Genomic DNA, 22,960 nt, shown 5'->3' on the forward strand with positions numbered 1-22,960 from the left:
TATATATATACACACTGTTGCCCATAAAGTTGGAATAATTTTGTTTTCAGACACAATCCTCTGTTTATTCCTATTTAAATGCATCAGTAATCACTTTTGACCAGGTGCGATGATTACATTATGTGTCCCAATTATCCAGGTGAAATGAAATAAATCACATTGTCACAATCATTTCATGGAAAGAGGTAAATAATATTTTATTCCAACTTTATGATATATATATAGATATATCTATATATCTATATATATATATATATAGTTTTCACATACCTGAATCTACTCAGAACTTAACACAACTTAACTTAACTTCCAAACCTAATAGTCCTTTTCCACTCAATGGTACTGGCTCAACTCAACTCGCCTTTGTTGGTTTTCCATTGGGCAAAAGTTGTGGATAGTACCTGATACCTGGTACTTTTTTTGGTATCACCTCCACCAAGGTTCCAAGTGAGCTGAGAGAATACTACAAGGTGATGTGAAAATACTGCAGACTATTGATTGGTCAGAGAGAATCCTCACTACTCATTGTGCAAGACAAGATGTAATTTTAAAACCGTAGCCTGTTACATTCCTCTTACTTATTGTACTATACTTTCAGTATAGGTAGATAGATAGGTATATAGAAATTCATGTATGACAACCTGCAAAACCACTTAATGGTCAATACAGAAGTTGCAGATGTTCCTCTGTTTTGGAATCCCTTTGACATCCTCCAATGTTCATATGTGTTCAGTTGAAGATGACATCACAAAGCTATGTGCACCGTCACTATAATAATAGCGCCACACGCACAGTCGAAAAAGAAATATATGGTACCAAAAACAAGTAGAGTCAAGTAGAGTTGAGTTGGGTTGAGTCGGTACTGTGCAGTGGAAAAAAACTATGAATGGCTAATTTGAGACTGTTTCTTTTGTTATGACATTATAAAAAAGGTTAAAGACTCATGTCAGGATTATACTTATGAATTATGCATTAACCAAACTCATTACATTATGCAATGAGTTTCTCCAGCGGATTTCTGTTGGTGCTAATGAGTAGAATTGATATAGCGAGTTATTGCGACTGACAGATAGATGACTTTAGGTCTAATTATGATATTTCATTAAAGGGATCTCTGTGGAGGTGTTATGGCAGTTTTTGCTCGAGCGTGCAGTGAGAACGCTGCTCCATTTGGCCTGAAAGTAAATTATGAAGCGGCTGTGCATTTGATAAGATAAACTCCAGGGTTGAATTGATGCACAGCGCCATGATTCACACTTCTGTGGTGCCCCCACAAAAACGATAACTATCTGATGTGATATCAAACATGTGAAAGTACAGGTTCAGTAACAGGCAGTCATTTCCTGTTTGTGCTGGTGGAGAGTTATGAACAAGAGGGGGATCATTACCTGTACTTCAAAACATACTTTGAAAATAATGAAGTCAGATGGCACTATCTAGTCAATACATTAAGTTATTGATGGCAACAGATGGCACTCTTTAGCATATCAAAGAGTCCCTTCTCTGCCAGTGTGCTCAGTTATTGTTTGTGTTTGTATTGGCTGTGAACATTTTATTCTGCAGTTATGTAATTTGTGTAGAATTTACATTTCCTCAGTGAATATCGTCTTCAATTAATGCCAAGCGAAGACCAAAGGAAAGAAATAGAAGAGTAGGCTTTTTCATGGAAGATGTTCTGACGTGATCGCAGGAAGGCCACAGGTGTAATTAAGACCATTGATGAAGGCTGCATGGTGCACACTAGATCATTCACATGTCCTACTGTGACACTCAAATTGAACAAGAAGCACAATTAATGTTATTAGTTGCGCATGGGAAATGGGCTAAACAAACAGAGGTGGTACTTCAGTTGCAGAACCCCTGTCCAAAAAAATAAAAAAGAATGTGTAGAATGAATGAATCTGTAAGGCATTATTTAACACTGAATGCAGTGCCTTCAAATTGAATGGGATTATTTTTTTAATTGCATTTTAGCTTTTTGAGACAGACGCAGTATTTATGGGACTTGATTGGAGGACTGCTGTCGGCCTATACTGAATCAGCTTCACTTCCACTTCACAATTAGCCATGTGGCACTGCGCCTTCTTTCCTCAGCCAGTGATCTAGCATTATAATCCTCTCTTGATGAAAGAGTTGGTAACTGTGTTCTTGCTGTTAGCCATGGCACACACTGAGGGATAAATACATCTGTTTGCTGTGCTGCTACAGGAAGTGTTGGCTAAAGTGATCTGAAACTTGGCAGTAATAATTAGTGTTAACAGAACAGAACACACACCTGTACAATGTAATGCAATCCAATAAAATAGCTCTGCCATGAGCTCTACAAAGCTTATAATGGTCAGGTTTGTTTCAGAGAAGGGTTTGGGGTGGGGGTGGCTAGCATTAGAAACTCTTAAAAATAATGCAGTCCTGAACAAAGCTATAAACCTCAAAAAGTGAACATAGCTTATGCTTCGTAAGGGCAAAATTACTGGTAGACATGATTGGATAGCATTAAAATGTAGGCTACAGGTGTAATAAAGTTGTTTTCTTAATTATAACCTCACAAACAAAACATTTTTTACATTTATCGTCTGGGACAAATGAAGTGCTTTTTGTAGACAAGTTACTAATCCTGTGTTGAAGCTGCTAGGCTAACTAGTGTTGATTGTAGCTAATAGCTGAGACCTAGCGGCTAGTTTGCAGCTAGTAGGTTTTCAGCTTATTTTATATTTAAAATCAAACTGATAGGATACACACTGGCATCAAAACAATGACGATTAAGATTTTTAATTCTTTCACCAGGAAGGGAAATATGGCTTAGATCAAGCTAACTCACCGCTAAATCAAGCAAGCTCCCTGTTAGCAGGCTTAGAGAAGCCATGCAGACGTCTCAGGAAGGACAATGTGATTTAAATGGCATTGACTACAAAACCGATATACTTTGGAGTCCTCTAAAAAAAATTTACCTGGAATACTGTTATGTTTTTATACATCTGAGTCTTTCAGTCTATACATATGTGAGTTTTATAACCTTTGTTGTGCTGCCACTTTCTTTTCTGCAGGCTATAAAAATGTAAAGAATTGCTGAAGATTGGTGATCCATCACAGTGAATATGATGTCAGCTTTTGTTTATATGATATTATTGTTGGGTGGTAATGCTGTGAAGACTTTCCAAATCATTCAGCATTTACAACTGCATCACCATACAATCATAATTTTAACCATGACAGCAACTAAAGCTGACAGGATGTTTACTCTGATGGATGACACATATCAGGCAAGTTAATACTCAACAAATTAAGTTTAAAAATGTAGTGAAATAAATGAAAACCAGTTACCGTGTGGAAGGTGAGAAGATTTAAAATTCTGCACAGTCCTTCAGGCAAACTTGTGGATAATTTAGTAATGACATTCACACTCATCCTTCATAACCCAGCAATTCAAAATAAATTGAGAAGTAACTGCATTTTAAATAAAATCAACTGTTTCTAACCTCTCTTATTGTGTTATTTAGTGTGACTGAAGATGCTCACTGCTAACATTCTCTTCTGTCAGTTCTCTGGTTTACGTTTGTTGACTAACTAAAGTATGTGTGCAGCATCTGTCATCACAGCAGTCCTCCTGGATGTTGCAATAACTGCCATCCAGAATGATGCACTCCTAATGTGTCTCCATAATCATGCCCATGGCCCGTGAAGGGCAATCCTTAGGTTGGCGTGCATGTCAGATGGCCTTATATGTCAAGGTCTCTTCTACTAGTGCTGCCCTGATCTCTTCAGGCCATTTTACAGCGACAGGGTGAACATTGACCTCTGTCATTCCACTGAGTGAGCAGCCTGAGGTGAGCCTGTCGGTGCCAGGCCAGCTGAGCCATGCTGCTAGGCAGACTCTGTGGCCCTTTGCCCCCGAGTCAGCATCCGTGCGCACCTCCAAACTAGCCCAGCTGTCCCCACTTCATTATGGGCTGATTAGGAGTAGATTACTCTGTTAGGTGGGGTTTCATCATCTAATCCACAGCGCTGCTTAAGGAGGCAACTGCATCTCAATGAAAACTGGTCACATTTCAGTAAATTTGTACCTCGTAATGTGACCTCAGAACTCCACAATTTAAACTATTTGACTCACTAAGGTTTTCTTTTTATCATTTTAAACGCTGTTCTCTGGCCTGTTAAAGCTTTCATTAGGGTTGAGATCTGCTTGATGACAGTATTAGTGAGGGCTCAGCCGCAGCCCATGAAACTGAAGAGCGTGTCAAGCTAACCTGGAGCAGGCGTCTCTAGGTGCACTCACCTGCTCTTCCTCAGGAGGAGCAATTATGTCAAGATGAAGGAGGGGGGCATCCCCAGATGGCCTCCGAGCCAAGCCCCTGCTAATTGGCAGTGTTAGGGATTCAGAGCAGGTTCAAGGGAAAGCTATCTCATCTCCTCTCTTCACTGCCCCTACATCTTTGTTTGGCTTTGTTTTGCTTTGTCAACTCTTGCCTTTTGATATGCATATCAATACATGTTTTATTCATGGCCTTTTTGGAGTAAAATCAGTCAAGATCACCCTGCTGTTGTCTGTAAGCACAAGAAGTGTTTGCCACGAGCATGTGTGGATGGGGTTGCCATTTCAAAGCCAATTTTGTGACGCCGCCTCACTCTCATGCAACCCAAAGAAATGAATGATTTATGTGACTGTCACTTTGAGGGTGCTGAACAACTGAGACTGTACATCCCACACCATTCTCTCAGTTTTCCAACAGCTTGTAGGGTTTTTTAATGAGACAGCGATGCTAATTGAGTGGCTGGAAAAGAACACTGATGAGACGTTCCTGGCACAGAGTGAGTAGGACAGGAGAGGAGAGGGTGAGCTGATGGGATTTTGCTACCCACATCCGCAATGGGCACACGAACTGTACCTGTTTCACCGGAGTGGAGACTTCATTTCAATCACAATGCTAAGGATGTGAAGCTTAATTCAAATTTTCTTTCATTACAATCACATCAGTGTCTATTAAATCTCTGAATCCCACCGTGGTAGAGGCCATATGTGTGAAATTATTACATGTGTGTGACTGTTGCAGTGCATTATGCAAGACAATTCAAAGTTTCTCTAATTATCCTATAATCAGATAGGCCACAAGCAGCTATCTGACTGAACACATAGCTCTGTCTTGTGTGGGCTAATGGGACTCTATAGACATTTTTCTTCTTTCTTTTTTGTGTTTGAACTGCGATGACGTGAGGGGAGCCGAACTGGTGGCAGATGGTGACAGTTAGCAGTGTCAGGTGTCAATTTACAACGTAAGAGTATGGATCAACTTGACACCTACTCCAATTATTTTATTGGATTGCCAGCAGACGAGAGGTTAAATGAGGTGAGGGAACAAAGTTGTGACTTTCTGAATCCATGGGTGCCTCCTCAGTCATTACGTTGTATCGTCAATGGTATTAATGTGGTCCCATGAAGGCTTAGATACATTTGTGCTCAGTCATAAGTAATTGTCATATCATAGATGTAATATTACCGTCATTCATTTAATGCTTGCATAAATACTGAGTGACGTGAGAGCTAAATTGTCTATGAGCAATTTAGTTTGTTTACATGCTACTTGTGGCCACACGTTAATGTTGCTAATGCTGGTGAATGGTGTTTACCATTATGAAAGTGCCAGCTTTGTTGCTGCTGCTGTTACTAATTTATTAACTGCATCATTGATTTTCTCTTGGTGTGTGATAAACAGTGGAGATTTCCTCAGTCCAGTCCACATGTTTCTACTATGTTTCCACTGTTTTTCTGTCACCACATTGCGCTCACAATGGCAGTGACATAACTGTGACATCCACTTCAGATTGGTCTATAGCCAAGGTAACTCTGCTTTCAACCATAAAACTACAGTTATGATGCTTCAGTATTAGTAATGATCCCACAACAGAAAAGAAGACACATTCTAAATTCTATGAACATCATCAATGCCTGGTCGGAAATTGAGATTTGACCAATCCAAGAGAAATAGCAACATCAGTCATTTCACAAATGCCCCAGAAACAGTTTATATTGGATTGACAAAGAACTCTAGGACTTATGACACTGGTCTGTTCGTAGCAAAGGAGGAAATAGTGTGACTCTGTAATAGAGCCACAAAGTTCACAGAGAAGCTCTGGCTGATATGGGTTTCATAATGACTGTCAGCTCATTCTCTAACTTTAACTTTCTAAGTGGTTATTATTTTAACCATGATTACAAAGGTCCCCTAACTTTAAAGGAATAGTCTGACACTATGGAAAATTTGCTGAGAGTTGGATCAGAAGACTGACAGGCCTACCTTTCTAACACCCACATGGTAAATACTTTAGCTTAGCAAAGAGTAAAAACAAGGGCTAGCTTGGCTCTGCCCAAAGATAACAAAATCTGCTAATTAACAAGTTATATCTGGTTGTTTTTTATGTATGAAACCTGAGGTCTAAATTTTCAGAGGATTATATTGCGGGATATTTATTGACTGGGAACAGTAATGTGGCAGATAAGACAGTTAGCTTGGCTCTGTCCAAAAGTTTAAAAGAATATCTTCCCCAGTAAAACTCACCACAACCACCACTTATTTCACTTTTTTTTTTTTTTTTTGACATTTTACAGATATTGTTACCCTTGGACAGAGTCAGGCTAGCTTTTTTTTATCCCCCCAGTTTTCAGTCTTAATGATAAGATAAGCTAACCAGCTGCTGGCTCATACAGTAGATACAGACATATATCTTCTCATCTGAACTCTCAGCAAGACAGCAAATATGTATATTTCACTGTTGTTTTTCTTCCGTGTGAAATAAACCAAACCTTAACCATAACTGTGTCAGATCAGAAAACTGATATTTTTGCTGTTTTAAAATGGTGAGTTGTACGGTTTTAGAAATGGAGATAGAGGCACCCAATCACAAAACAATTAGTTGTGACATTCTGGCGGGCAGTCAGCACATTTTGCTGTTTAATGTGTCGGACTTGTTGTGGAGGTGAGGTTTCTCCTTTGTTGTTTCATGCCAGGCGTTGCTGCCTGGATGCTATGCAGGTGTTACATCATACACGTTAAGGCTTGTATGCTCATTTGTCTCTTCACTGGGGAATTCATTCACCCTAGAGGGGACTGCGATTACATGTCTGATTACATGTCCGAGTGGAAAAAAAACATCAGCGCAATAATACTGTTCGAATCCATTGTTAGAAGGTGATGGATTAAGAAAACAGGATTTATTTCTGTCTCAATAAACCTCGTCATATACAGTATGTTGCTACAGAGTGTTTACTTGTGAGGTTCACTGGCTCAGTGTTTGTACTGCAGACTGTGCAGTAAGGCTTTTAAATGGCCACATTAGAGTGGCACGCTGTTCACTAACCATGAACAGTAAATTTATAGCATGTCTAATGGTGTTGGCAGAAGAGCACTGGTGGTGGGCAAAACAAACAGAAACTCTGTTTGGAAACAGTCATTTTTTGGTGTATTATATTCCAGAGCACAAACAGTGCTAACATGGTTTGTACTGGATGTGTCAGGAGTTTGTTTTCATTTATTTCAGTCTGCATAATATAATTCATACATCTTGTCTGTGTAATGTTAAATACATATTTCTGAGGATGAAAAGGTGCTAATCAAATTAATTAAATAAATGTCTCCGGTCAAACCACTTGGCCCACAGCTGCCAAGCATAACAATGTCTCTATTCAAACCCGTTCACCACAGTTTTTGGGACGTTTATTCTGTTTCATTTTATGCTAACCTAACCGTAGCGAACAATAAAAACACATCCAACCAGCTATTTCACATTTCACACATGATGAACTTTAACGTGGATGTCCTGAAATTTCCTTTCCTTTCTCAGAGCAGTTTGCGCCTCATCTCTGAGAGTGCTCTATTGTAGCTCCAACTGAGGCTTTTCCAAACAGGTCAGAGTCAGAGCATGAAGACAGTTCAGGACGGCCGAGTCAGAACCGTTTTCAGGCCATTAATCTTCTCCTTTATGTCCGGCTTAAATGAGGGCGAACATAGTCTGTCCAAAAATATCTCCCTTCCAGCTCTTAGAAGATCGTTGCTGATACCATGTGAATAGCTGTTTGATTGTGGAACTGTTGGATGACATTAAAACCTGCCAGCACTCAGTGGATTAGTTTCAGAGAACCAGTACACAAAGGCTGTAGCAGTGACCGATGGAGTGGAGCTTGGTGAGTGCAGGGAGGAGGTGTTTTGCAGGGCCACAGATTCCATTAACCAGACAACATACTAGTGTTATAAAGTGGTGCATTCTATTGTATGTAGGTTTTTCAAATGTTAAAGTAATGCACATCTTGCGGACAGGTGCATAAAAAAATGAAATCATGCTCCCCTCCACTGTCAAGATGTTTGGTGCCGCAGCCTGAGACTTCAACATTAAGATGTTGTTTCACATGCACTTTTTCTGATAAAGTATTTTCCAAATTAATTTCCCTTCAGTTCCTCTAATTTCTGTTTATAATGTGTTCACAGCCGATAAGCATGCACATCAACCTCTAATTATACAATTTCATTCCAACTGTTGTAGGAGTTGTGTCATTTCTTTCTGTTATTAATTAAAGAGGTAATCAGGCTTCAGTCTTCGTTGCTATGGCTACAGTCAGACCTCTTAAGTTGAGCAGCTGCGGGTCCGAGTCGAGACAGAGTCTGAAAAAAGCAAAAGTAATGGAAAAAAAATCACTGCCCAATCAGTCTAAAAAATGTAATGATATTAGAAATAAAATATTTTTGACCAATGTTAAGAATTAATCATGAAAGTTTTATGTGTGTCCAACTGGAATTTGTTATATAATGATATATATAATGATCCAAATATTGGTCAAAACTTGCCATTTTGTTGTTGTTTCCAGTAGCGAAGGGGATTTTGAAAAACGGTAACAGGCAGGAGAAGCGGAAAGGGAGGAGATTGCCACCTGGAATAGGCGCAGGCTACATTCAGGGAGTCAGAGTAGGTTCACACAAATCAGTCAAAACACCAGAGATCGCTTTCTTTGTCCTTGCTTTGTTCTCTGTCCTTCGTGTTCATAGAAGTGCCATGATGGCCTTGTGTCACTTCACTTAAAGTAATAATGGTAACCAACACACAGCCAGAAAATCAAAGATGTAAGTTTGAGTTTTTTTTTCTCAAAGCTGCCCAAATAATGGCTGTGATCACATATTGTGTTAGTGAACAAATTGTTTCATTAACCTCGACCCAGGTAGAGGTGTAATGAGAGGTGATCTGATAGTGAAATGTTTACAGAATGAAAACTAAACTTGCAGTATAAAAATTCCTATGATCTTAGGATGAATAACACCTTGTAAATTTTTAAAGTACCAAAATAAATACAGAAGTCGACTAGAATACATTCAAATGGGAGAGCAAACTCTCAGACTGGCACAGGAAAAAGTGAGGAGCTAAAAGATCAAAGACATCTTCTTCATCTGTACAAATTTCTCATCCCATTTAAAATTTGAAAATCTTTGAATATCACCAGAATGTAGGCAACAGCCAATTTCCAGGGCGCTGGGAGTATTCCCTGTGGCAGTAACCTGGCGCTTTGGGCTGACATGTTTCTCCCACATTGTCGCATGCAGATGAATCAACAGCCAGAAGAAGAAGAGCCCTTCGCAGGTGTGCGAGGCCTACTGGGAGGCCTGGTAACGGTACCTGAATGTTAGAGAAACATAGGGTTAGGATTTTAATGGTGACCTATTTCTGTTCTGCTCAGCGCGGCATGAGGACATGCTAAACAACCTCATCTGAACTGAAATTTCCAGCAGCTTATGTTCACAAAGAACTGAAACAAAGCAGGGGCTTGCCTCCTGCATGCTGTATATATACTCTGTGTGTGTAGTAGGGATGTAAACAGACAAGATAATTCTGGTGTGAACAGATAATGAATAATCTGAAAAGATACAAACAGCATCCAGATTTCTGCAGTCATTTGTTTTCCTGTCACACAGTTGATCAGAATCATAACTCAGTCAAATGAAAACACACAGGCATCACATACACATAACTGTCTCTTTGCAGTGTAAAAATGTCCATTACAGACTTAACAGGAACTGATAATATACAAAGAAAACATGACTTTCCATGATGCAGACTGATCAAAATGGGGACCATGTTAAATATTGTATAAAATGAAATTTACACGTGTTGTTTGATTATAAAGCAGGTCTAGGTTCTATATTAATACTGTGAAAGTATCAAAGTCTCAGTCCACAGAGAAAAAGCACACAGCCTGTATTCAGAAACCAGCCGTCAGGACTTTTGTAACTTTGTGATGTCACAACTCAGCCATGCACCAGGCCCCGCCCACTTGGACCCACCATCCAACCTTGCAGGATTTCATTTCTCTGAGTGTTTACCCCAAGTGATTATTTTTATACTGTCGTTACTAGAGCTCCAGAGAGAAGCCTGAGAGAGGAGATGTGAAACTACACTGAGATGGTTTTTGGTTCTTAAAACCACAAATATATTTTCTTATGGATCAACACTTTAAATAAAACACTGGAAAAGTGTAAAATATGGACCTTTGACAGATGTAGAACTATAGGGAGTTTAATGTCAGTTAAAGTCACTTTTCATCAAATGAGTTGTTTACATCATGATGTGAGAAGGTATAGGTCAGGTATAGGCAGAACAACAACTTAGATGGTTTAGGAAAAAATGGTGGAAAACTTACTACTTTGTGAAGGATAGTGAAGCTTTGGTTGCCATGGTTACAATAATAAAGACGAGGTTAGAGTTAGGCCAGTGGTCATGGTTAAAAGAAATCCATGGTGACTGTTGGATGTCCAATGTTTTGTTGAGCCACCCACCTCAACCTCCTCCCTCCCTCCCTTACATCACCTGGCTGCCTCTGTTTCTCGAGGGCTTTGTCACTTGAATGTAAACAGGTCACTTTGGGCCACTGAAATGACTTGACGCTGCTGTTCTTTGGTAGAACACTCTCATAAACACAAACTGACACGAAGTTAGGAACCATTGCAAAAGTGGATGCACAATGGCCAGAGAGAGAGCTTTTCAGATTTTCATCAATAGCTTTCTCCTTTTTTTCATAGACAATCCAAACCAACTGTATTTTCATCTGGACCTTCTCCAACATTTTTTTTATTTTTTTGCAGCTGAGGTTCTAATACAAATCATGCTTTATGATTCAGCTAATTTAGGTACGTGGTTCTGTTTTCACCTTGTGAATCTGTGTGTGTGTGTGTCATCATGGCAAAATGTGGTCCAGCAGACACCTACTGTAGGAACTACCACAGAAGTGGTTTTGGGTACTTTGGCAGGTGTTTGGGTCTGTAGACAGATGTTTGTCACCATGATGGTGTCACAGCCGTGTCAGATACAGTCCTGGAACTCTACAGGTGTGTAGTTGAGATCACAATAAAGGCAGAGTTCAAAGATGGGTATGGTCTGACCTACGAGTACTGAGTAATGTAACCATGTAATCACTACTAGTCATGGGTTGGTGTCGTGACTGTTGTGATCGCATCACAAGATGGTCTCTAGTTTCGTATATTTGTGAGCAGCTGAATTTATACAAACGTTTAAAGTGTGCCTGTTGTTAGGCGCTGATTTCTTCGCCTGCGTTAATCAAGTGCACAGCTTTCTTGAGAGCATCATCCAAACAACTTCACACTCGATTCTGCACTTCCTTGGGTCCTGAGCAAATGCACCCTGCAGAGTGTGTGATCAGTTGGCTGCTCCGCTCTACTCCGATAATGTCTGGGTGTCAGCGTAGAAAGTGCACTGGCAGTTGAGTTCTGCCTTTTTTCAAACCCTGGTACATGCATTCTGTGAATTGCCTGGGTGCTGCGCTGGCCCTTGTAATGTATTTCAACCATTTTCTTCATGTTACATGACATGTAGAAAAGCAATGCTTGAAACTTTCTCAAAAAGTTAGAAAGCCAACACAGAAAATAAAGGACTTCTGTCGAGTTCTGTTGTAAGCCAGACTTCATTTCTAATTTAAATCCATATAGAGATTTTTGTGAACTAAAGAGATTCAGATAGTAGTTTTGCATTATAACCCGACAGTGTATGCTGCCAACAGGTCTACTGCTGTTATTCCATGAAGAATGGCATGCCAACAGCAAGAGTAAAAGTGAGCATACTGCCTGCAGGAAGACTGGATTAAGATAAATGTGCCTCATAGTGGAAAACTGCATGTGTATAAAGATATATACTGCATTTGCTAATGTTTATTTAGCGCATGAAATTTTCAACTTGGCACAGAGTAACCATAATAAACAGTGCCTGCCATATCTGTGCAGATGATTTCACAGATATTTTCACAGCAGTCCAACTGAGAGTATCTCTGATGATTTATGAGTAATAAAGATATTAATCTTCACTGAATATAAAATTGAGTGATGTGAAATTTCTGTCACTTTATCAACTGACACAAAGGACTCTTATTCTGACAGGTGTGGATTAATGGAGGCATCGTAGCCTGTTTGGGGAAATTATCTTCCTTTTCACAGCTGCATTTTATTATTATTATTTATTTAATTGTTTGTTTGTTTGTTTATTTATTCATTTTGTACTTCAGTCCTCTACCTCCTTTGTGTTTTATTGAGTGACTTCAGATAATGAGACACATTATAAACATGCAATATTATCTGCCATTTTCCACCCTTTGTGTAAGGTTTAAATTATTCTTGTAAATGAAGATGATGGCAGATACACAACAAGGTTTGTTAAGTGCAGTGCAGTTGGAAAGCCCTTGACTCAAACTACAATTGCTGTCAAAAAATGGCTATTCAATACGACCATGCCGCCTGTTGTGGAACAGTCAGTATTATCTTTTGCTACAAATGGTGCAGTGTTGCCTGATGGCAATGAACACACAGTCAATTTATTTTGCCCAAAATTTTATGAGGTTACAGCAAATACACCAGGCCGTTTGTAGCCAAAATATTGAAAAAGTTGTTTGCCAGATGAGACTTGTGTCCTTGAACGACCTGAATAATTCCTATTGGATGATCAGGAAACAACTAACTCATGCCAAAAATAATTAGAAGGGAAAAGATGAGCAAGCATGTTGCTGTATTGTTTTAAATCCTCTTTTGGAGGGATGCTGGTAAACGGCTGAAAGCCCTTTCTGAGCAAAACTAAGTAGCAATTTGCTCTCTCCACACACTGCAGTTGTAGTCATAATCATAATTTAAAATACAAATCTAAGAGATCTGTTTAAAATTAAAAAATGCATTGCAAATTTCTTTCTTTCTTACAATATCACTGTCTGGACATATGCAGATTGCATGTATGTCAGAGGTGATACATTTAAATGCTGTGTTCAGTTTTGCATAAAAAAAAAAGAATAGCTTAACCCCCATGCCAAAAATTAGCATGAGGTTTGAATGCTATTTGGGGATTTGAAGCATATTCTGGTGCTGCAAAGATCTTAGGTGTGCAGGGAGACTTTTTCCTGAATTACCAGCTTATTGAGCAGCTCTTTGAATTATGCATTACCCTATAGCCTACATGTCATTATATACAGCTATGCATACTGAATATCTGACACTACTTTCACAACACAAAAATTCATGTTGTTTTAAGACACATCTACGCTTACTTCCTCATTGAGAAATCTGGATCAGGCCTTATGCCCCGCCCACCACCGCTACTGTACTTGCACTAGGTTTACAGGTGAAAGAGCATGTATTTGTAAGAGAGTGTGTATCAAGATGGTTAGTGTAAGAGGAAACATCAGAGACTCAGCCACATGTTTGAGCCTCAGTCAGACCCAGACTCAGGAGTTTGTTGAGGAGTGAGGAGCTTGTTGTGACCAAAATCGGCAACTAAAAGATTTATCAGAACAGTAAATGTAGTTATTTGTTTATGTTTGTTAGCTTGTAACTGACAGTGGCTGTGCTTTCTGTCCTGAAAGGTTCCAGTGATCGGTGAAAGAGCAGTGCGTATCAATATGATTAGTGTTAGGGGAAACATCAGAGAGACTCAGCCACATTTCTGAGCCTAAATCAGACCCAGACTCAGAAGATGAGGAGTGTGTTAAACAGCGACATATCAGAGCGGTTAGCGTAGTTAGCATCTTTTATTTGTTTATATTGTTTGTTAGCTTGTAACTGGCAGCGGCTGACACAGTGCTAATACAAACTCTCTCTGTACTGACAAGGTTTCAGGTATATTTTTTTGAAACCCTGGCTCTCTGAATCTGTTTTTATGATACTGTCATTGGTTCACTGCAGTTCCAAGGTGTAAATACTCAGTCATGGTGTTGACTGCTTATTTTTCTCATGATATGTCTTGTATTATATAAAAAAAACACCATATGGACATGTTAACATGGTTAAAAACTAGATTTTCATTAGAGGGGGTCTTTAAGACATAACATGCATTATATGAGTTTTCCAAAATATTGTATTTGAAAGTAATCCAAGGTTCTGCAGAATCGTCCAATTTTAATGTTTTGTTTAATGTGTGTGCAGGTCGATAAAGAAGGTGATAAAGAAAAGGTCAGAGGATCAAAATGTGAGGTTTCCTCCCCAGAGTGGGCCTCAAATATCAACTGCAAATTTCAAAGGATTCCTATCATTAGATGTGGAGAGAGCTTGTCAAGGACCTAAGTGTTTGTCAATAGGAAATTTTGACCTGACAGTGGTGCTGTATGAAGGGTCAAAGGGTCAAGTAAATCATTAGAAGCTATCATCCCGAGGCTGCTCATATCTCCACTAAATTCAAAGGGATAGGGGCAGTGGCAGTTGTGGAGCTATTCTGTAGTTCTAAGTGTGCTAAGGTGGGTGAAGTGTATCAATAGATTAAGATTGCTGCCCCTAGTAAAAATAGAGTAGATGAGGTGTCTAAATGTCCTGTCAAAATAAATATTATCTGATATTTTCTACAGTGAATTATTTTTATATGCTTCACTGCAAAACTGCAACAATTAAATTTCGATTCAACGAAAAACTGAAATAAAAATATTGATAATAATAGATCAGTTAATTATGAAATTAAACATTTAGAATTAACAGTTTAATTAATGAAATGAACATTTTGTTGATTTTATTTGTTCATTAATGTTCCAGTTTAGTTACTCAGTTCAGTTTTAAACTGACATTTAATTCAATGTGTTAATCTTTTTCAGTAAGTACAAAAAAATTAGTAAATACTGAGGAGAGGCGCTCAAATGCAGCAATTTTAGATGTTTTCATCCATACCAAACATCATGCAGTATAATATTAGGTTAACAGCATTGAAATTAGACAGAGGTAAAGCAAATATTATCTGCAATCGGAATTAGGTGATAATGACTATTATAATTTTTTTTTTATTGTTATTATTATTATTATATCAAGTCATAGTCATAGCACCACCACATAGCACCAGAGTTACAGTCATGGTTTGATTTACATGAAATTTTCATAGTTTGGTCTACACTTGATTTTCCAGGAACATAATGCATGTTTGGTTCATGTTCTCTAGAATATGGACACAAGAAGTAATACAAAACATGCAACACATCATGTCCGCCACCACACAGCCCATGCAGGACATCACATTTCACCATTTTACTTGACCGTGGTGTGCGATTGTCGCAACGATGCTGCTTGCGTTAAACAGCCTCCCAGTCCACAGTGTGGCTATGATCTACCAAACAGTTTAAATATCACTACCTCGTAGCCAGTTAAATTTGTTTCACTTGGGTCTGCCCCGCCCACTTCCCTATCGCTGCTGTCAATCAATCAGACGCTTCACATTAGCACGTGATGAAATGGCTAATCATGGTCATAACCTCTAACCACGGTGTCGATGCGTAAAAAAAGTTGGATAAAAAAACATGCTATGAAATGCAAGGGTGGTGCTTAGAAGTTGAGAGAGAAGAAAAAGAAGTCGCTCCAATTAGGTGCAGCAAAGTGCCTTAAATTTACTGACTTTTCGTCTGGTGCTAATGCTAGTTCTATACCAGTGCAGACGGCAGTGAGGAAGACGACGAGGGTATCCTCAGTACTAGCGGTGACATGGGGTGAACAAGAGCCCAGTGAGACAGACAGACAGTAGAAATAAGGGCAAGAGCAAAGTCAGAGCCAGCACAGCGCTCACAGCCCAGGCGAAGCACCGGTGTCATGGTAAGGTGGGCAAAGATAAGGTTTATTTGGCTAGCTTGTTGTTAAGTCATAGTCGCTAGTCAACAGTTGTGTTGTGAGACAAGTGTCAGTGAGACATAAATATTTTGGCTTACTGTTTGAATAGCTTAGAGATTAACCACAAGTCAGATATTTTACTGGGTTTAATAAAAAAAAACTACTAAAATGATCAATCTTGGCCAGGTATAAATTCTCAACCTGCTTTAACTACTAGCTTTGCTCATTGACACTGTTTATAGTTTGTGATCACTCTCATCATTAATTATCTGTTACCTGCACCAGAGCTGTGACATCAAATCCTTTTTGGGGTCTGCATGCGAGGGCAATGTCATTGGGTGTAAGCGTAATGTGATCGCACTTCAACTGTGTTTACTTTCTTTTATTCCCTTGGTACCCAGAAATGGTGGGCTATATGCGTATTTATATAGCTGGAGTTACACTCAGTTAACTTCTCTTTCACCTTGTCTCATTACTGAATAATAGACTTATTTACGTTCATTCATTCACTGTGACAGAGGGCGATGGTCACCGTAAGCGGAGGGTTTGCAGTGGAGATGGCTTCGGTAGATGTGTGTTACTGAAGAAGAGAAAATTACTTAAAGTCTTTCTCCACCCTCTTTAATCTTTTCTTCAGTCTCAACAAACTCCATCAGCAGCAGAAACTTGTTGGAGGAAACTCAAGCAACCAATTCAAAGCTGCTGTTGTTCTCATTGTACTGTCAATCATTGTGCACGCAGGCAATTGGAAGTGATTACATCAAGATTATTTGAGTAAGGAAAAAAAAAAACAACAACCAACAGGGGACTAGTTTGCTCCTACACAGTCCATGGTGGACTGTTTAGCCTTCTCCCATAGTCTATTGCAGAAACTCCCTTGATAATGACGAGGGCCTTTTGGTGATTGTAATAATGCTATGGATAATGGAAACAACCATAATAATATTGTATTATAATTATATTTCTGGGATGGACTCTGCCATCCTCCTCCCTTCCCCTGGGCTTGCCCTCTTGTGTTTCCACCCACCTCTGTGGTTGGGGATGTTGGTGAGGGGCTTGCTTTTCAAACTGCAATCCCACAACATTCAGCTCGCCTCCACCTCCAATTGTCAGTGTGATTATTAAATTCCTTTTCTTTCCTTTTTTTTTTTTTAGTTTCTCAGATCAGATTGTTACATTTTTTCTTTTCTCTCATTTTTTTCCTCTTAATCTTCCACCTTGCACACATGCATTTACACATACATACATACTCACCCCACCAACGCCATCACAACACTACCACACATACGCACCAGCACAATTTACCTTGCACTTGACGAACTCGATGAACTTATAGCCTCCCACGCCTTCAGTGTTGTTCGGTTGCTGATCTGTCTTAACTCCTGTATTCTCTGACAAGTCCACCATTGTTTAATTATGTCTTTAGTTTTGTTATATTGCACCAATAGAAAATGGGAGGGAGGGAATGATTTTTTTTTTTTCTGAGATACTACTCTGCTGTTCAGTGTGATGTTTTAGAACAGAAATGGGTCCAGACGTCTACAGAGAAACATGCTTTTTAAAGAAAAATGTATTTTGGTTTATGTCTCTCCGTCATCTTCTTCTTTTTTTGTTTGAGATTTTAGATTTGCTAAAGAAACTCCAAGAGCCATGTTTCTTTTCAATTAGATAAAACTGCCAATACAAAAAAACAAGGCTCATCCACAGACAAAAAACACTGACTGATATCAGATAACAGTGACTTATTCTGGTTTCTTGTACTTAAAAGAATAAGAACAATTTAAGCCATGACAAAGAAACAGGAGTGATCAAAACTGCTGTTGCTTTTCCTTCTCTTCTAAGCTTGACTGATACCATAGCAAAAGAAGCACACTGCGTTATTGGCTGCCTTAATGGAGTAAGTGAGACTTCTGTTGTGTCATTTACAACAAAGAGCTCTAACCACATGAAACCAACTGATTACACCTCTGCATGGACACATAATCCCATCATTGCTGGGCAAATAAATAAATAAATAAATGAACAAATAAAAGCAGGCTGACAGAAATAAATGAAGGCATTTGTCCAGACAATTGTTCAAGATAAATCTCTCAATATCCTATTACCACCTAAATAGCTGGTGAAGACACGTCTGACTTCAAATCATTCTTCTCTGTGCTGGGGTGTCGTGACAAGCCGTCCAAATTGATATGTTTTGTCTGCTTGTGGTTTTGCCCTTCGAAACACTTAAAGCAGCATCAGCCTATTTCTGCCACTGACTAATTGGCTGTTTTACAAACAGGCCGGTGTCTAAGTTTGTACTCAGCTGTGTTGTCTTTGCTTGTCATCCTGCAGAGAGCAGTGTCCTGCAGAGTCCTGTCTTCACCAAGCAGCCCGGCAGCATCGTGTATCCTGTGGAAACCCTGGAGAGGAACAGGGAGGTGGTGTTCAGCTGCGAAGCCAAGGGAAGCCCACCCCCCATCTACCGGTGAGTGTGTGACTGCTTGCTGCATTGATGTTGCTTGCTTTTATACCTCTGACAATGTCAACATCCTTCAATTGTAGACAAGCTATCACTGGCAAATGTCTCCATCTTGTCTTCAGCGATGTCTCTTCACATGTCGGCAGCTCTGAAGGGCAATAAGAGAGAACTATTCGAAAACTTCAGTACCCAAAAATCCTGTTATGTACTGTAGCACGCTTCAGTTTTCTTCCAACTCAACCTGTAAGTGATGCTTTATACCAGGCAACTGTGGGCACAGACTCATCTGCACCCATCTGCTGATAGCACACAAGTGACATGTCAAAAATGTATATGTCTTTTTCTTATGTGCTCCAATGATATCTCAAAATTATTAAACACACATCAATGAGCCACACTGTTGCACTGGGTAACATGTCCCTTCATTGTGATGAACAAAAAATCTAAAAATAGCCCCCAACAAATACAAAATTTACTCCTATTTGAATAAAATTAGCTAAAAACAACAGTACCAGCAAAAATAAAGATATCATAACCCGTTTCTAAAGCTTAACATCTTTAGTAGACAAATACTTTGATGAGATTTGTTGACAGTATGAAATAGTATCCGTAAACTCTCTCCATTGATTGATTTCTTATATGTCTATTGAGGGTAATTCACATGATCACTGAGAAATTCTATAAAACTTCAGTATATATTTTTGTGTTTTTATACAGTATTTCTGTAATACTGACACTATCTATATGTATTTCAAGATATTTTTGAGAACCAAAGAGATTGAGTTAGCCTTTTGCAAAAAGTCAGTGGCTGTAAAGGTTCACTGTTTGAGAGATAAGTATGAGGTGCTATTTTAGTATTCTTTTCCTAACAAAAAAAAAAATCCTACAGCTCTATTTGACATAGTAATAGAAATGAAAAGTAGAATGAATGAACTGTTTGTCAAAAAGCTTCATGGTCTCTAGGAATGGGAAGGAATATTAATGTAATTGTTGATAGTATGGAAGGAATACAAAGTGATTACAGAGTTATGGATTTGCAGCTTCCTCGTGTGGTTCAAACTCAGTCACAAACCAAAACAATGAAATGTACAACTGAGATCACATATTGTTCTTTTGATCCCAGGCAGTTTAATCCATACACTCTACATGACACCTCTGTTCTAAAACTAGAAACCAGCAAGTTTTTTAATCTGACAAAGCCTGAAGCCGCCCCACTGACAGTGAGTTAGACTGTCTTTTTTTTGTCTTAAATGCATTTGGAGATTTTACTTCTAAGTTTGCTTTACTTCATTGTAATCTTAACAGTTACAAAGCAGAGACGGCATCCATATCCTGTAAAAACATGCTGGGTATTGTAATTGTGTCCTCAGATTCTGTCTTCTATTCATCCTGGATGAAACCGCGCCAGGATTTGTGTCCTGATGCAGCAACAAGAGAGAGAGAGAGAGAGAGAGAGAGAGAGAGAGAGAGAGAGAGAGAGAGAGAGAGACAGAGAGAGAGAGAGAGACAGAGACAGAGAGACAGAGAGAGAGAGAGAGAGAGAGAGAGAGAGAGAGAGAGAGAGAGAGAGTGAGAGTCTTGGCGCTGTTGTTTCTAGCTTTAGAAAAGACTTGTTCATCCTCACAAATCAAGCCTGAGCTGATCAGGATCATAGGAATGTATTACATGAATTCTATTTTGTGGTGGATTTTCCCTTCAACTCTCTGCTGGAAACGGGTCTCCTCTATCTGTAGCCTGGAAATTCGTGTTAAGCTTTGCATGCACCCTGCTCGAATGTCTTTTTTTTCTTCTTGCAGAGTTCAACGAGCAGCTGTTTTTTCCTTCTTTATTTCCTCCTCACATGGACCATTAGTCTATTGAAAGGGTGTTCTGTTGTGTAGCGGCATCTCTGGCAAGCAAAAGTTCAGATCAATCATGTTTGCTCACTGAAATTGCTGGGGTAAGATTTGGAAGGATTGGTACATTTAATACTTGGGATTGAGCCAGCTTAGAGGGTGACCTAATCAGCTGTTTCCTGTCAAGGTCGCTGTGCGGTCCTGTCAGAGCGCCTGCTGCCTTCTAAAGACGTTGTTGCAACAGCTAAGTCATGTTCAAAGTTTATTAATTGCATATCAATCAGCAGTAAACTGTGACAGCTTGAGTTGCATTGTTTACATTAAACACCAGGATAGAAGATATGTGTTCGGTATTATCTGCACTGAACCCAAATGTTGTATTTTAAAGATGAGAAAATGTTTTCCAGGAACTGAAGTGGCTGGTTAAAAATCCTTAAATAAATATGGACTAATACAGTATAAATATACACCAGCGTGTATCAGCACACTTGCCCTCTGTAAGGCCGAACCAATAAGCAGTTCAACATTTTGGAGAATGTGCTCATTTCCTGCGAGAATGAGGGTGTGAAGATTGAGACCACTCTTATATCTATCTGTCAGAAATAAGGCTACAAATGTGGAAAACACATCTCAGCAACACCAGCATCACATGATTCACAGAACTTGTGAAAAATACAGCCCATATACAGTTTACTCTCCAAGAAGGCTGAATCAGTTATCCAAGGAAAGCTGGAAACACCAATGCCCAGCCTCCGAAAGGACGCTCTGTCTCCAACACAGAAACTTCAGAAGTACATGACAAAATGAAACATAAACAAGTTAACAGATAAAAAGACATCACAGTCACAAAATACCATCACAAAAATAGCACATAAAACCTGGGTGAGAATTTTAAACTTCTCATACAGTTAAAACTACAAAACCCCTCATAAAATACCAACTACAAAACTCTGTGACTCTTCTGTTTTTTCCTGATTCTCTTTCATGTTGTTGTGTGCTTAATTTGAGGTCTTGCGTTGAAGAGGCAACTTCCTTTCAAAGCTTGCCATCTATGTGTCTAGATTTCTTTGGATAATTGACAACGATTCAGCTTTCTAATACAGTATTGTTTGTTTACACTTTCTATAAATCAGGCTGATGAAGGCCCTGCATCAAAATGTGTTAGCGGATGACGTAGCGACAGCACTTTCAGCAATTTCTTCAAATTTGGCACAAATATTCACTTTGACTCAAGGATGAACTGATTAGATTTTGGTGGTCAGAGGTCAAGGTCACTGTGACCTCACAGAACACGTTTTTGGCCATAACTCTTGAATTCATATGCAAATTTTGACACAACACAAATGTCTAATAGGATAAAATAATGAAACGATAATATTTTATGTCCAAATGGTCAAAGGTCAACTTCACTGTTACATCATAATGTTTTGCAAAAACATTTCTAGCCAGTATTTAATGCTGTAACTCAGGAACAGATTGCGACCATATTTCCTGCAACTTAGCTGCTTCGCAGAGGCATACAACCACAAGGCGGTAATTTTAGTTTAAACAGGGGGGAACTGCTAGTCTGGGTTCATCTGAAGATGATAAAATCTGCCTAAGAACCTGGAAAACTCACTAATTAATGTGTTATATCTTTTCTAGTTTGATTGGTACGTAACTGAACTGTTAAAAATCAACAGTTCTAACGAAACACGTTATCACATAACCCCCCATTAAAAGGCAAATTCTCTTTTTTATGCTTCAATTTTTATAGCTCCACGCTGGTGACAGCTGTGAGTAATTTCAAATCTAAATCAATAAATCAATCATACTAAACATACTAAAAGAGATTTGATGTACAAATGGTATGGAATTAGATTTTTATGCCACACCTTACCCATGGAGGAGGGCATGTTTTGTGATCATTAGAATGACTTGTTTTGTGCTCTGAGTCAGTTGTTTTGTTTGTTGTTTCTCATGAAGCATTTTACGCACAGTACATTTTTCCCGTATTTGGATTTTTAAATAAAGCTGAAACAGATTAACTTTAGCTCTAATTATCTGAGGTGCAGCACAAACTCATACTTTTTTTTTTAACACTTTAAAGCGCCAGGCTTAAGAAAAGGAACAGACCGCCTAACATTCAGAGCCTCATAAGCCAGATGGTGTGGTATTATGCCACTGTGTACACGGCCTGTTGTTACATGATTGCATAAAGCATGTGCCTAACAAATGGAACTGCTGTTGTGACCTGCTTGCCAGCATAAATCATTGTAAATAGAATTATTAAATAATCTAGTTTACATGTGTTTGATGTAATCTGTTGCTCCATACTTCTCACAGAGGAGGATATGCACTGACACAATCTCGATATTCAAAGTTCCCCTTGTGCTGCTTTCTATCCTTGTTCTCGCACTGGTCTCAATTTATCTGGTGTTAGAATGTGCTTGAATTTCACAGACATCTGAATATCTGTGACTTAGCAGCTTTAAAGTTGTTATCTAATTGGTTTAAAGCAACAAGAGTAGTCATAGGAAATTCAGTTTGTCACAAAAAGAGCAATGGCAGCATTGACTGGGCAATTA

The 22,960-nt window shown here is 39.0% G+C and overlaps 1 protein-coding gene across 2 annotated transcripts in view; it reads left to right on the top strand.

Annotated features, from left to right (window-relative positions):
* Nucleotides 1-22,960, top strand: part of cntn4 (contactin 4) — a 159,879-nt gene that overhangs the window by 37,825 nt on the left and 99,094 nt on the right. For both annotated transcript variants that reach the window (XM_023424797.2, XM_023424798.2), the window contains exon 3: nucleotides 18,432-18,564. In XM_023424797.2, the coding sequence (XP_023280565.1) occupies nucleotides 18,432-18,564 (133 nt within the window). The remainder of the gene's footprint in view (nucleotides 1-18,431; nucleotides 18,565-22,960) is intronic.

The sequence above is a fragment of the Seriola lalandi genome, unplaced genomic scaffold, assembly GCF_002814215.2.
Source record: "Seriola lalandi dorsalis isolate HSWRI2012SDOR001 ecotype SW California unplaced genomic scaffold, Sedor1 jcf7180002054748, whole genome shotgun sequence".
NCBI classification, from domain to species: domain Eukaryota; kingdom Metazoa; phylum Chordata; class Actinopteri; order Carangiformes; family Carangidae; genus Seriola; species Seriola lalandi.